The sequence below is a fragment of the Triticum urartu genome, chromosome 1 (genome assembly GCF_003073215.2).
Source record: "Triticum urartu cultivar G1812 chromosome 1, Tu2.1, whole genome shotgun sequence".
NCBI lineage: Eukaryota > Viridiplantae > Streptophyta > Magnoliopsida > Poales > Poaceae > Triticum > Triticum urartu.
This window is the reverse complement of record NC_053022.1, coordinates 557,478,674-557,494,024: the sequence shown is the minus strand read 5'-3', so window position 1 is coordinate 557,494,024 and position 15,351 is coordinate 557,478,674. Positions and strand designations below refer to the sequence as shown.

The 15,351-nt window shown below is 44.7% G+C and overlaps 1 protein-coding gene and 1 pseudogene across 2 annotated transcripts; one reads left to right on the top strand and one right to left on the bottom strand.

The window, feature by feature from the left end:
• Nucleotides 1–384: 384 nt before the first annotated feature.
• LOC125539274 lies at nucleotides 385–2,486 on the bottom strand (annotated as a pseudogene).
• Nucleotides 2,487–6,498: 4,012 nt separating this feature from the next.
• On the top strand, nucleotides 6,499–8,483 carry LOC125539268 (patatin-like protein 2). Of its 2 annotated transcripts, none has more exons than XM_048702696.1 (6): nucleotides 6,499–6,712; nucleotides 6,809–6,987; nucleotides 7,091–7,286; nucleotides 7,375–7,536; nucleotides 7,625–7,912; nucleotides 8,065–8,483. In XM_048702696.1, the coding sequence occupies exons 1-6, from the start codon at nucleotides 6,584–6,586 to the stop codon at nucleotides 8,287–8,289; spliced, it is 1,179 nt and encodes a 392-aa protein (XP_048558653.1). In that variant the 5' UTR covers nucleotides 6,499–6,583; the 3' UTR covers nucleotides 8,290–8,483. The 2 variants fall into 2 exon arrangements, with proteins under 2 accessions (XP_048558653.1, XP_048558656.1); XM_048702699.1 differs by having other exon boundaries at nucleotides 6,500–6,712; nucleotides 7,097–7,286.
• Nucleotides 8,484–15,351: the final 6,868 nt, after the last annotated feature.

Below are 15,351 nucleotides of genomic sequence, written 5' to 3'. Positions count from 1 at the left end.
TCATTCAAAAAATGCTTCGAATAAGGGTTTACTCATGTAGTTTATGTAATACCAAATCACAACTATTAGAGTACGTGACTTTGAAAACAAGTCTGGTAGTGATATACCAGCTCCATGCACTCATATATATAAACCACATATCAACACCTTAATTCTTCGTTGTACAAGGCTATACTCCCTCCCTCCGTTTCAAAATATAATGTTAGTCTTTAGAAAAAGTTAACCTTTCTATGTTTGACCATGTTTATAGAAAGATATCAACATTTACATCAGTAAGTCACGGAGAATTTGGATAGATCGACCTAATACCGGATTTGTTGCATTTACCTGTCATATAAAATCACAATTATTATTAGTAAGTGACTTTGAAAGCAAAAACAGTAGTAATAATAATTCCATGCATTCATATCAACCAGATTACAACGCCTTCAACAAATCTTCTGTAATATGCACAAAACTATATTATAGCACCACCGTATAGTAGGATTTACTATATGAACATATAAAACATAATGGAAAACATGCATGCATATACATGCACCAAATTAGACGAAAAAAATTGAATCACACTAGGTATGTGCAGTTGCTAGTTCGTTGTGACGGCGACGCCTCTCATGGGAGAGCTCCTTTGCAAACTTGGCTAGTTGCTCCGCGTTGGTACCCTCGTCGGGTACCTCCACATTCTGGCTTGTCTCTAGGTCCACCTGAGATACCTTCTTCCCGAGAAGCTCATTCCCAATCTCCACCAGCTTATCCAAGTTAGCTTTGGAGCAGTCGTCGATTGAGCCTGCGCTTCCGCTTAGTTGATCATACTGCATTTGCATGTACATCAACCATTCATTAATTACCGTAGCAGATAATTGTTGTGTACATCAATTGATGCAGAGGCCGGGCAGTACTCTCTTTAAATTACCACAATAGGCCACTCATTGTTATGTTTTCTTTTTTGGGTATAATAGGTAGGTGGGTAGGTACCTGGATACGCAGGTATTGATGGGAGGAGCCGAGGGCGGCGGAGAGGATGGAGAGGTGGATGTCGACCATGTCGCCGCTAGCCACGTTGAACATGTCGAGGATCGGGACGGTGCCGCCCTTGAGGATCCAGTCGATGCCCCATTTGGCGGTGTCCTTAGCACTATACTTGCCTTTCGGATTTGAAGACGTCCCGCAGCCGACGGAGATGACCATGTATGACTTCCCGAGCAAGTCACCGTTCCCAGCCACGATGATGTCCTCTGCCACATGGCTCATCGCGCATAGTGTCTACAGTAGCCATGCACGTGAGATATCGAGTCAGTTGGGCCTGCCAGACGACCAACTGAGTTGTGTGTACTGGTGAACTTAAGTAGTTACAGGGTTGTTGGCGGCGACGCTGCCGTCAATGAGGTTGAAGGCCCTTGTGCCGCCCTTGCCGTCTTCGGTCTCAAAGTAATGCGCCGGGAAGAAGGTGGGTGCGGCGGAGGTGCCGATGGCGATGTCTGACAGGAGTGCATTCTTCGCTGGCTGGTTCTTCAGCTGGTCAATCATGCATGCACATATGATTAGTTGATTGTTCGTTACTAGGTACGTTACTAGGTACTCCCTTCGTCTCAAAATATAGGAACGTTTTTAACACCAGCATAGTGTCAAAAATGTTTTTATATTCTGGGACAGAGGGAGTACATAGGTAGCACCATACCATGCATATGCGTGCATCACATGGGTACCTGGTAGCTGGAGAAGATGGTGGGTTGCAGGTGGGTGAATCGAAGGCCGGGATCACCACGCTGGTGAGAGCCCCGTCCAGCTTGGTGTCGCCGAGGTGCCGACGGAGCAACGATTGGAGGTACTTGCCATTGTACTTGGGCCCGGTCACCATCCCCAGAGCTGTGCCGATCTTGGAGAAGATTGAGTCCCTGCGCCTTGGCAATTAACTCTCCAAGAATCGATGAAATTACGATGTCGTAAACTAAGGAACTGATGATCCATATGCTGGTATGTGTATAGTGATATACATATGAATGCATACTTAGTTAGTTAGTTGCATGCGTACTTCTGTGGGAAGATTTTGGGCGACTCGTCGATGTAGAACTTTGCCAGATCCTTGGCATCGAACAGCGGCCGTCCATCCTTGTCCGGCGCCGTGAGCATCACCGTCAAAAGGCCACCGGTGCTGGTGCCGGCGACCACGTCGAAGTAATCCGCGATCCGAGAATCCGGCCCGTCCAGTTTCTACAGGCAACACATTACACATGCAGTGATAAATGACAAGATCGATTGATGAACATACGTAAAAGTATCTTACCTGGAGCTCCTTCTCAAGGAAGGCGAGGACGGTGGCTGGGATGATCCCTCTCACACCGCCGCCATCGATGCTCAGGATGGTCACCAGCTTATTCACCTTGTCACCTCCTGCAGAAGAACTACTACTTGCCATTGATTTGGAGTTTGGTAACACGTACAGCCCAAGCTAGCTACGAAAACTCAAGAAGAGAATGTGGCAAACTAAGGATTTAGCTAGAAAGAACAAACTTGTTATATATATAGACAGGTCTGGAGCAACCAAATAAATTAACTACTACCTCCGTCCTGGTTTATTAGTCCTCTATGTAATCTGTGCTAAATTTTGATCAAAAATTTAACTAACAAAATATTAGTGCATGTCAAAAAAATTATATTGTTGGATTCGTATCATAGTTTTAAATAGCCGGCTATAGCCCCGCTATAGCTCCGCTATAGCTGTTTGAGGGTGTTGCCGCTATAGCTCTGCTATAGCCCAGCTATAGCTGTTTTTAAGGGTCGCCGCTAAATACCATAGCCCGCTATTTAAAACATTGATTCGTATTTGAACATAGTTTTTAATGATATAATTTTTTATGACATGCATGAACATTTTGTTAGTTAAATTTATGGTCAAAATTTGGCACAGATTACAATAAAGACCAATAAACCAGAAGAGAGGTAGTAAGAAGCAAGAAACGTTAACTCGTTCCCTCAAATACAGGGTGTAATTGCAAAGTCAGACGTCAAAAAGGACAGAACACAACTAATGCTAATATTATATAGTATGACCCCACTGGTTCATTGTGCCCAAAAACAATCACAAAGTCAGATCCTCTCTCTCTCTCCAATCCTTTTTAATGTAATCAATTCTTATAGTTGTGTGTTTTGTATCAACTAGGTACTAGATACCAAGAACAAATAAAATATTTCTTTTCCCAAAAAAGAGTCACATAGTAATTATTTTCTTTGTATGTACTTGTGCACCCACGAGCCTCGTTTAGAACAAGAGGAGATTATGAGGGTGCTTGGATTCAAGGGACTATTTTTAGTCTGACTAAAAATAGTCTCTTTTAGAGGCTAAAGTTCCAAGCACCCTTGACTAAAGAGAGGCTAGGACTAGTCTTGAGGCTAAAATTTTTTAGTCATAGGAAACCTACTAAAATATGTATTAGCCCTCTCTCTTCTCATTTAATTCCTCTCCTTTAATACATGCGAGTTCTGGATTGGAGGGTTTGGAGGATAATAAATGCTCAATAACTGATTTTAGTCTCTTTAGTATTTGGATCCAAGCATGGGTGAGGCTAGCAAGTTTTAGTCCCACTACTTTTAGTCATGGGACTAAAACGTATCCAAGCACCCTCTATGTTGATGGTTGCTCAATGGATTTTTTCAAACTATTTACTTTCTGTGAGAAAGATTTTTTTTCTAACTATTAACACTGGTACATGCACAAGTATTTCAATTTGTTGTATGAAAAATGCTACAATATATAATTTGATTGCATTTGCATGTCATCTTTTGAGAAACATGGGAGCTTCACAGTTCGTAGTCCAAGGCTGCATGCAACTGCAAGCACCCCTTTCAAATTCATGGCACGAGGCCATAATTGGCTGGATAAGATGCCTCAACAAATGAAGGTATTTTTTCGGAAGTTGGCAGGTGGTTCCTTTCAACTGCTGGTAGCTGGATAATAAACTAACAGTTTATCTAATTCACATCTAGATGTTTTTAAAAAATGTCACATTTAAGCTCCCACATATATATAATGCAACAACAAAAAACAAAAAAGATTAGGACAAAAAAATAGACCACAAACAGAATAGACATCAGTTTAGATGTGACATAACTATGTCACATCTAGATGTGTTCTAAAGAGACCCATAAACCAACACCGAGTCAAGCCCCGAATACATGTGTATGTATCTTAGTATCAGAGGGATGTGCAGACGACGTTAAGAATAGAATACGAGCCTTCCGCTATTAAGAGTTTTCAGCCTGATTAGTACTCAGGCTCGTGTGTGCATGTTGCATGATAGAAATTCTAAATGTTTAAAAAAGGCGTAGCAATGTTTAATCTCACCTTGTTGAGCCAAGGAGGTGGCTAGCAACTTAACAACAACTCTAGCAGAGTGGCTATATCTTTTTTGAGTGTGGTTGTTCTACACCTATGCACATTGCACCCCCGGTGCACCCACGATAAAAAACTTAGCAAAACATTTCATAAAATTCTGAAACTTGGTGGATGTGATTATGTGCAAATGCTTTAGGCGCTTGCAAAATTTGGTGGCGAAATAACATCCGAGGAAATCTGTACAAAAAAAAAACAAAGTTTGTGCTGAAAACATGTGAACAGTAACGTGGGTGCACAACATCATTTGTATTTCGTTTTGTATGGAAATCATTTGATGTTTTTTGGTGACCAAACTTTGCAAGCACCTAAAACATTAGCTCATAATCACATCCACCAAGTTTCAGATTTTTTTTAATTTTTTTACTATTTCTTTCGAATTTACTGTTCATTCCATGGGTGCACCAAAGGTGGGTGCAGCCACTACTTTCCCATCTTTTTTTAGGGAAACAACAGTACTCTGCTGCGTATTTTTATTCATTTTCAAATAAATAGTACAGCAAAATGTTCATAAAAGAGCAAAAGGAAACTATACAGAAGAAAAGAAAACTAGCAAAGCTAGCACTAGCAGAAGAATTGAAAAACAACAAAAACAAGTGGACAGTTCATACAAGGTAGGAGCAACAGCTGTTGGGTTCAAATAAAAGCTTTCAACCAGTCTTCTAGTCCATGGTATACTTTCCTCCTTGCTCTGAAAGTGAGCCACTTGATTTCTTCCTTGAATCTCTTTCTGCATGCAAATTCTTTACCCATATGACATTTTTACTAGAACATTCAGTCTAGCAAATTCGTTACCCGACACCCCATCGCTCTAATATTTTAAGCACGCTGCGAAAACTTCCTTGTAGCCTCCATATAGTGCTCCCTTCATCCACCATTTTTTTACGGCACAGACCTTTCAGGATGCCCACACCCTTCCGCCGCCACCCAAATCACCTCATAGCTATGGTTTGTTTTAATCTCTAGTCCCTGAACTGCCGCCATTTTGCACCACTCGCCGCCACTGACCCATTCAAGGCCCTATCACACCTTGTCACAGCCACGTGCCTGCTTCCCGTCGTTCGGCTGACCATTGCCATGGCTGCACCATGAGAGTTTGGATGCGGGCAAGTCTATGCCGATGTTCCTGCCTTCCCTGGCTTGCTGAGAAAGTCGGCGTCATGAGCTGACCGTTCACAACTCCATCTTCCACATCGGCCGTGCCACATTTCGCCTGCCAGATCTCAACGTGTTCGATGACTTGCCCCAATGTATGGTTGCCCCTAATCTGTCCACGTTTACCCGGCAAAACATGAAAAACCACCGGGCCATGCATGCATACCAGTTACTCCATGCACCGGTGGATACACTTCAAATCCAGAAATCACGCATGTTGGTTACTAGCCAATCTAACGATCGGCTTGTTATCTGATCGGATGGCCATGGACTAGTCTGATAGGAGGCGATGCATCAGTAGTCTGATGCTTAGTGTTTTCCTTTTTTTTATTCTTGGATTGTACCTATCCAGTTAATACAAACACAAAGGAGTACTATTATAAAAAAATCTGTCGAGGACGTAGATTTCTCATAAAATTAGAAAATCATCTACATTGGTGATCACAACTACTACCTCCATCTGGGTTTATTAGTAGTCTTCATCATAGTTTAGGTCAAAGTTTGACCATATATTTGACTAGCAAAATGTTAATGCACGTCGCTGAACATTATATTGTTGAGTTTGTATTTGATTTTAAGTTTAAATGATATTATTTTTGCTACATCTAATTATATTTTATTAGTTAAAATCATGATTAAAATATGACACAAAATACGAGGGAACTAGCAAATCACGAGGAAGTAAATATAAGATAAGAATGCCGACACATCTTCAATTACATTATATTAAAAATGATAGGAGAGAGAGAAAGGATCTGAATTTGTAATATTCTTTCGTGCACAAGGAACTAGTGGGGTCATACTATACTATTAGGAATTTGGGATTAGCTGGTTTTGTCCTTTTTGACCTCTGACTTTGTGATTAAGACCTGCAGTTGAGGGAGCCAACTAATGGTGTTGCTTCTTGATAATTAGTTTATGTGAACGTTGTCTATATATATAACAAGTTTGTCCTTTGTAATAAATCCTTGATCTCCCACCTTCTGTTCAAAACGTTTGTCATTTGAGCCTGGCCTCGTGTTAGCAAACTCCAAATTGATGGCAGGAGGTAGTTCTGCTGCAGCAGGTGACGAAGCAAAGGTGGTAACCATCTTGAGCATCGACGGCGGCGGCGTGAGAGGGATCATCCCGGCCATCGTCCTTGCCTTCCTTGAAAAGGAGCTCCAGGTAAGTTATTCCACTTTGATATGTTCATCGATGATGCTTTGTGTGTAGTATATCATGCTTGTTAACGGAGTATATCACTGCATGTGTTGTGTGTAGAAACTGGACGGGCCGGATGCTAGGATCGCGGACTACTTCGATGTCGTCGCCGGCACGAGCACGGGTGGCCTCTTGACGGTGATGCTTGCGGCACCGGACAAGGATGGGCGGCCGCTGTTCGACGCCAAGGATCTAGCGCAGTTCTACATCGACGAGTCGCCCAAGATCTTCCCACAGAAGTAAGTCACCAACTGAGATGCATGCATACTTTGTATATGTCGTCCATTTCTGTACTACACGCAAGTTCAACGTCGATCGTCATCTGGATTATTGCGTGGGAAGCTGCAGGGGCTCCATCTTCTCCAAGATCGGCTCGGCTCTGGCTCTGGCGACAGGGCCCAAGTACGACGGCAAGTACCTCCATTCGCTGCTCCATCGGCACCTCGGTGACACCAAGCTGGACGGGGCTCTGACCCATGTGGTCATCCCGGCATTCGATATCGCGTACCTGCAACCCACCATCTTCTCCAGCTTCCAGGTATCCATGCATGTGGTGCATGCACATGGTGAACTACCTAGTAGTAGTTGTTAAGTAATTGACTAAGCTTGTGTGCATGATTGATCAGTTGGAGAACCAGCCCGCCAAGAACGCGCTCCTGTCGGACATCGCCATCGGCACCTCCGCCGCACCTACCTTCTTCCCGGCGCACTACTTCGAGACCAACGATGGCAAGGGCGGCACGAGGGCCTTCAACCTCATCGACGGCGCCGTGGCCGCCAACAACCCTGTATGTTACCAACTAATTGACCTCGCCGCCGCATTCACAATACGTAAAAACAATAATCTCACTCATGGACTGCATACGTATGCTGCAGACTCTATTAGCGATGAACCAGGTGGCGGAGCACATGGTCCTCGCCGGGCAGCAGCCGGCGGGAAAGTCATACATAGTCATCTCCATCGGCTGTGGGACATCATCGCTCCCAAAACTCAAGTACAGCGCCAAGGATGCCGCCAAGTGGGGCATCTTGAGCTGGCTCATCAAGGACGGCTCCGTACCCATCCTCGACATGTTCAACGCCGGCAGCGCCGACATGGTCGACTTCCACCTCTCCGTCCTCTCCGCCGTCCTCGGCACCTCCCACCAATACCTGCGCATCCAGGTTCGTACCCGCCTACCTATTACAATTAGTAATTTATACTCCAAAAACATAAAAAAGAGGATAGTCTTTATTTTTGGCATCGATTGATACATGTAGCCATCCATCATCTGTTGTAGTAATGACTCAATGATCCGTTGTAAACGCAAGTGCAGTATGATAAACTGAGCGGGAGTGCGGGTTCGATCGACGACTCCTCCAAAGCCAACTTGGATAGGTTGGTGAAGATTGGTGAAGAGCTGCTCAGCGAGAAGGTGTCCGGGGTGGACCTGGAGACCGGCCGGAATGTGGAGGTGCCCGGCGGGGGCACCAACGCGGAGGAGCTAGCTAAGTATGCAAAGCAGCTCTCCGACGAGCGGCGCAGACGCCGCAACAATTAATATGTGCCTGCTCGAACCAAACTAGCAATTGCATGCTAGTTAATGTGTGTGTTTAAGTTCACTTTTACGTTTAGTTTGGGAGTTCAATCTGTTTGATTTATGTCGTTCGTAAATTCTATGGTGCTGTTGTAATAGTCCTGTGCAAAAATCATTGGCACAAATAATATTATGATATTAATATGTGGTTTATGTGACGTGGAAATGATATCACTAGATTTGTTTTCAAAAGTCACCTAATGATAATTGTGATTTTGCGTTACATATATAAACCATGTTAACTGAAGTTTCATGGCCATTGTTAGAGTTAACAAAATCTGATGAGTCGTATATCATGAACCAGAAATGCTATTTCTACCTAATATTTTTACGAAATTTCTACGCACAAATAAGGTGGAGCTCTGGGCTGCAACCACCTCAGCACAGAGTGAGTCTGGTGCTGCTCTAATACACTGCATGGTTTTTCCTATCTTGGACACGGTGTGAGGTGTCAACCCTCAACACGGATGCGCCCTGTGCACATAATTCACGCTCTATATAGGTTCTAAACCTCTTAATATAGTTGCCTTTTATGCACTAGTTTGCTCAAGAATCCTTGATCATTCACTTTTGAGTCGTATGTATCAGTGTATGTAACCTCTCCGTTCTGGTTTGTATGGTTGCGACTTGCAAGTATCCATAAATTGTCAATTTAATCAACGTGTTACAAGTTATACTCCCCCTGTTCCGTTATATAAGGTGTATTTGTTTTTTCAAAAGACAAACGAGTGCATGTTTGACCAAGTTTTTTACAAAAATACATCAATATCCACAATACAAAATTTATATAATTTGATTCATCATGAAAACTAGTTTCATATTTTATCTATTAGATATTGCAAATGTTGTTAGTTTATTCTATAATCTTGATCAAACATTCAAATGGTTGACTTGTACGGAAATCAATACACCTTTTATTCTGGAACGAAGGGAGTATGTTATAACAACATACCATTAGAAACTTTTCTGTATATGAATTCAATGGTGTGATTTTTAGGACATATATTTCATATTGGGTTAGCAAAACAATCCCTTCGGATGTATTATAAAAAGGTAGAGAAAAAGCAACTTGTAAGCCGAAGAGGCTTCCCAATGACATAAGCAAGGATAATGTTTGACTTGCATGCAGAGGGACACCTGCTATCCTTATCCACATCGATCTTCATACTATTCCAACTATACATGTCCTGGAGAGAAATCAATACGTGCATCCATATGCAGTAGTGTCAGTCAGTAGTAGTTGACCCGTTACTTTTCCATACACTATATATTTGGACACACACATGTACACGCACACGCACACGCACACGCACATGCACAGGCACACATGCACACACACGCGCGCGCGCGCGCACACACACACACACACGCACGTCAATACTCAACAGGTGAAATATTACCGTCTTACTCAACGAGCATATTTACTATCAACACGTGAAATATTATTGTCTTACTCAACATGACCATAGAACAGGTATCCCTAGATTTGTTTCCAAAAGTCACTTATTAAATGATAATTGTGATTCTACATTGCATATAAAAATCATGTTAATCAAAGTAATTTATGGTCAAAGTGTGTACCCATTTGACCTCCTCACGCGACGGCCCAGACTATTAGAGTTTCTTCGCCTGCCATTTGTGCCGCTGGCAATCCGCCTCATCTCTGGTGGCCTTAGGGCCATGAAGGCGTGGTGGACCTTGGACCTTACCAGTAGGAGGGTTCCTGTTCCATTTTTTGGTGTTTTTTGAGATCGATAAGGATTTGTGTTGCGGCTGCTTGAAGATGGTATAAGGTCCTCCTCACCTAGCCCGCATTACCGACGGTGCGTCTAGCATCGTCGTAGGGCATGCGAAGGTATGCCTCTTAAGGATGACATGGAATTGAGTCGGTGTTGTAGTCAGTGAATCTCCGTGCATCCAGACTTTGTTCGTGTGTCTATAGGTTGGATCCTTCTGATCTACACTTCTCTTCATCAATGGCGATTGGTGTTCTGGTGCGCTGGTCCTGTGAGGCCTTACTATGACAACTTCTCGACTATCTACTACAATATTGCCTGGCTTCAGTGAGAAAGGGGCGATGACGGCAGCGTGCCTTTAGCTCGCTCCAATGGTTGTATACGTCCGTAGGGGTCTATGAACCTAGATGTAATTTTGTTGTTTCTGTTGTTCGTTATACTGCCATGAAAGATGATGGATAAATTGAAAGCTTTCCAGCAAAACAAGTGTTGTCAAGTTAACAAAATCTGGTACACCCAGAGAATATGAACAATTAAATTATTATTTCTTTGGCTAAGCACAAACATAAATTTCTGGTCTTTGGGGAGATATTGTGAATTGTTTATTAGCAAGTGAGACCCCATCTGATTTTAAGAAAGGTACTGCTGCAAGATTCTTACTACCCTAGAAACGGTATGAGGTGTCAATCCTTGACATCACTATCAGTACCACTGCCACACATAGTTGATGCTCTAAGCCGGATATAAATCTCTTATCACTTTTGACGCATTAGCTCCGCTCAAGAATCCTTGAAGACCCGATTTGAGCTGTATGTATTGTTGTATACTCCCTCCCTTACAGCAACTCCCATATCTCCACATCATCAATTTGACTAACGTAATGAAGAATATATAATAGAAGTCATATATTAGAAACTTCTTTTGAATACAAATTCAACGATATACTTTTGAAGCATATAGCACATATTTTGTTTATGATTTCCTAAAGTAGAAATGCGTGCATACCTTATTATAAACCAAAAGAGAAAGAGTAACTTGCAGGTCGAGGAGACGTCCTAATCACATAAGCAGGGATAATGTTTGACCTGTTGTATTTGTTCGGCATGCGTGTAGAGGACACCTGCTATGTTAAATCCACATCGATGCTCCTTCCAGCTATATGCCATGCTGTGGAAATAAAGACGTGCACGTAAGTTAGTTGGCCAGTTACTTTTGCATGCGCTGTATATCTGGACAAAGAACAGATACATTAGTGTCTTGCTCAACCTGACAATCATAGTTAACCTTTCTTGCTACAAATAGCGTCATTGATATTGACTGCTCTAGCACGTAGAAAGCTACTTAGGAATTCTATATCGGTTGCTTTGAACTGGTATACACCAGGAGATAAGATGGTGTGGCTCAGATATTTTAGTAGAGAAGTCACAGATGTTCTAAGAGGAGTAAATTGCAGACACATCGCATGCACATATGGACTTATACACATTTGAATATTTCCATAGACAATCATGTACTCAGATCCGTAAATATGTACAACTGCATCAAGGACCGGCAAATCTCGTGACCCAAATCCATAAGGGCATCTCCAGCCGTTGGCACCCCCAGGAGGCGTTTTTTTCGCCGCTTGGGGAGCTGCCGGCGAGATTTTAAGCCTGGGGCTGAAATTTCTTTCAGTCGTTTGGCCCCCCAGGCAGCAACGAGCCGTCGGAGCAGCGCCAAGCGCGGGAACTACGCGAGATGCGATCACCGGCCGGCCGTTTCCAGCCACGGCTGGTCGCGGGGGTTTGTTCGCTGGAACGCCCGCAGTGCGGCGCGTCTAGCAGTGGTCGTTGCAGCCGCCGACGTGGGGTGTAGCGACGGCAGCGACGGGCAGAGCGGCGGCCGTGTTGCGCGTAGCTAGCGACCCAACGGAGCAACGAGGCAGCGTTAGTAGAGCACCCGGAGCACGACGGGCAGCTGTGCATGGCGGGATGAGCTCGGCATCAAGTAGAGCATCGGCCATGGCGGACAGCAGCGCTCGGTGCTCGCGGGGACGACGGCTACGACACGAAATCAAGCGAGAGGGGTGGTCAGCGAGCTCGGGAAGGCGGCCATGAGGAAGAGCACCAACGCCCAGTGCCCCCGCCGCGGCCAGCGACGCTAGGAGGAGCGGCCGACTCACCGGAACATGCGCCCAAGCCGGACCGGGCGAGCAGGCAGGGAGCAAGGCGGGCGCGGAGGAAGCCGCGGGAGGCGGAGCCGGCGCGAGCCGACCAGCCGGCGTGCGGGAGGCTGGCCGGGCGAGGCGGCGAGCGGACGGGGCCGGACACGGCGCCGCTGCTGGAGCCGGACAGGGCGATGGTGAGGTACAGCGCCAGCGCGCGCACCACGGTGTCCCGCGAGGTCTCGGACGAGCGGAGACGTGGCGTCCTCCCCGCGAGCTCCGTCGCGCGCCCCGTCCTTCCTCCTCCGCCATGGCCGTCGGGGGCACGAAGACGTCGACACCACCCTCCTCCTCGTCCAGCTCTTCCTCGTCGGCGGGTGCTTCTTGGGCGGGGGCAGGAACTCCCATGGCCGCGCGCGCCCGTGGCCGCCCCGGCCTTGCCTGCTCCAGCCACGGCCCCGCCTCGCCAGCTCCGGCCAGCGCCTGCCCCGGCCAGTGCTCGCCCCGGCCGCGCACGGCGAGCTCCTGCCTCGCCCGCCCGTAGTACATGGAGAGTAGAACCGGGGAGAGAGGGAGTGTGGGCGTGGAGAGGAGAGAGGGAGTGTGCTGCACGTGGGTGGGCCTGGAGAAGAGAAAGGGGAAGAGAGAGAGGCTGGCAAGTGGGGCAGCGCCTGCAAAAAGCTAATGCCGGCGTCCCCAGCTGCCCCCCGGTGGGCTGGGTGCGGGGTGAGCGTGCCGGCGCTAACTTTTGCTAAATCCGGCGCAAAACGACGTCTTGGGGCCCTGACTGGGGCGTTTTTTACTCGTCGGCGTCCAAAAAAGCGCCTGGGCGGGCTTCTTGGGGGCCTTAGTGGAGATGGCCTAAGGAGCATAACGCCGCCTCCTGGCCCATCATTTCCGACGGAGGGCCCGCCGCCGCTATGAGTGGAACCACTGTTTCGGGGCCCTTGCGTCGTACTCCCCCCGTTTCTTTATATAAGGTGTATTTGTTTTTTTTTAAGTCAAATGAGTGCATGTTTGACTGAGTTTCTAGAAAAATATATTGATATTTATAATACGAAATTTATATAATTTGAACTATCATTAAAAGTAGTTTCGCTTTTATTCTATAATCTTGGTCAAACTTTCAAATGGTTGACTTGCACGGAAATCAATACACCTTATATTCTGGAATGGAGGGAGTAGATCACACCACATCCATGCCTGGCGTCCCCATGTTGTCACCGCAGCGCCGCCAGGTACAGCCCCTCCAGGAAGCCACGTCATGCCCATAGGACGCGAGATTCCCGCCACCCCTTTCACCGGCGGCACATGGGCTTACCTGACGGTCACCTCTAGGGACATCAAGCAAAGAGGAGATAATGGAGGAGGGGGGCTAGGGGTAGTGCCCACGGTCGTCCTAGAGGCAACGCTTATGTTGCATTATATCTATGCATCTGTTATGTATGCTTATTTTTCTCAACTTGATAAAACAGTAAATGGATGCCCCATGTGAGACCAGTGGTTCAGTGAGATGCCAAGGGGATAAGAAGTTCTTCATAGATCTGTTGAATGACTTCCTCACTAGGACAGTATATTTAAGTTGAACATGTTCTGATTAAGTTTCATATGCGATTTATACGGTTGTGCCCAAAATTGTCTAACTAGCTCGTTTTTTTATTTCAATTTGCTCAGGTCATCCCTTGCCGGGCAAGGCGTGACTTTTTAGAGAAGTTTTGAGTTCCAGTAGATGCCACCATCACATTCCGGTGCACCCTCATAAAGATATTGACGACCCAACAATTCAATTGTCTTGTCATCAACGAGGCAAGCCGCACCTATTTTGGTTGCCCTGGTTGGAAAGCCTTTGCAACTGCTTGCGAGCTGGAAGCTGAGGAGAGAGCCACGTTCTACCTCGACTACGATCGTGACAAGATAATGGTCTACTATAGGCCTGTTGGCAGCGACGATGGTTCACTTACTCCGTACTATGGCCTTGACTTCGTTTGCCGAAAAGTCTAGTTAGCTAGTTGTCATGCATGAAAGATCTCATGTAATTATTACCTCTATTTATTTAAACTTGTACGTTCATGTGTTACTTTGCCTGCTTTGTTGAACTATATCAATAAGTGCATTGTTGAACTTAAATGTTGTTATTCGGTCTATTTAAAGTTGATTTATTTACTGTTCTTAAACAGGATTATACTGTCATTTTGGTTGCGATCGCCGTTGTACAGCCTTTATTTCAAATCTGAAAATATCAAATTACTGGCATCACAACAACATGAAATGTCACTACTGATGAATATTACTGTTGGCGTTGGCCACGTGGCATGCCATTACCGTCCAATATAGTGTTGATGTAAGCTCCAACGCCACCACTATTTTTTAATAATGGCACTATATTATTGGCGTCGGGTGTCCACGCCAACAAGGCTGTTTTTGGCACGCCATAGATAGTCTTTTTTGCACTTCCATCAAGATGTGTCATCTCCCACTGTCGTCCTTTAGTAATTTTTTTTAATAAAATAGAGTACTTGAACATTTTTTTAATAATCTATTTGAACAAGAATATATAATAGAGTTGTTGAAAAAAATCACATTTTCCAAAACAAAAGTGTTCATGTATCGCATAAACAATAATGTATTTTTTCCACCAAAAAAGAAATAAATTTGAATTGATAAAGTAGTAATAAAAATAAGATGAAAAGAAATAAAAAACGAGATTTAAAATAAAAAATTCCCATCTGAAGCAAAAGAAATAGTGAGTAAAGTGAAATAAGAAATAAAAAATAAAAAATAAACCCATAATTATAATAAAAAGGAAGGTAAAATAATGTTTAAAAAGAAAAGGAAACAACAAAAAGAGCAAAGAAAGTGGACAGAGTTACCTGAGGCTTGCCATGTGGGTATTCTTACCCAAATCTCTAGATGGCCCAACTCGTCAAGAGGCTACTGCACTTCGACCTCTTATTTTACTTCTCCCCCCTAAAAAAAACTGAAGTGCACCTTTTACCACCAGAGCTTCAGTTCTGGCCATCTCAAAAGAAAAAGTAAAAAAAAAGGGTCTCAGTTCTTATGCATGATGTGCTCAACTACCAACACACATTTCCTTCCGTGAAGAGTCAACTAATATAGCCTTAAGGCATTGGTAGTAAGTCGTAACTA

Excerpts from the sequence above, each read along its gene's own strand:
- LOC125539268 (XM_048702696.1), top strand. The coding sequence starts at position 6,584 with ATGGCAGGAGGTAGTTCTGCTGCAGCAGGTGACGAAGCAAAGGTGGTA. Across the intron at positions 6,713-6,808 it reads TCCTTGAAAAGGAGCTCCAG|AAACTGGACGGGCCGGATGC; the intron begins GTAAGTTATTCC and ends TGTTGTGTGTAG. Across the intron at positions 7,537-7,624 it reads CCGTGGCCGCCAACAACCCT|ACTCTATTAGCGATGAACCA; the intron begins GTATGTTACCAA and ends CGTATGCTGCAG.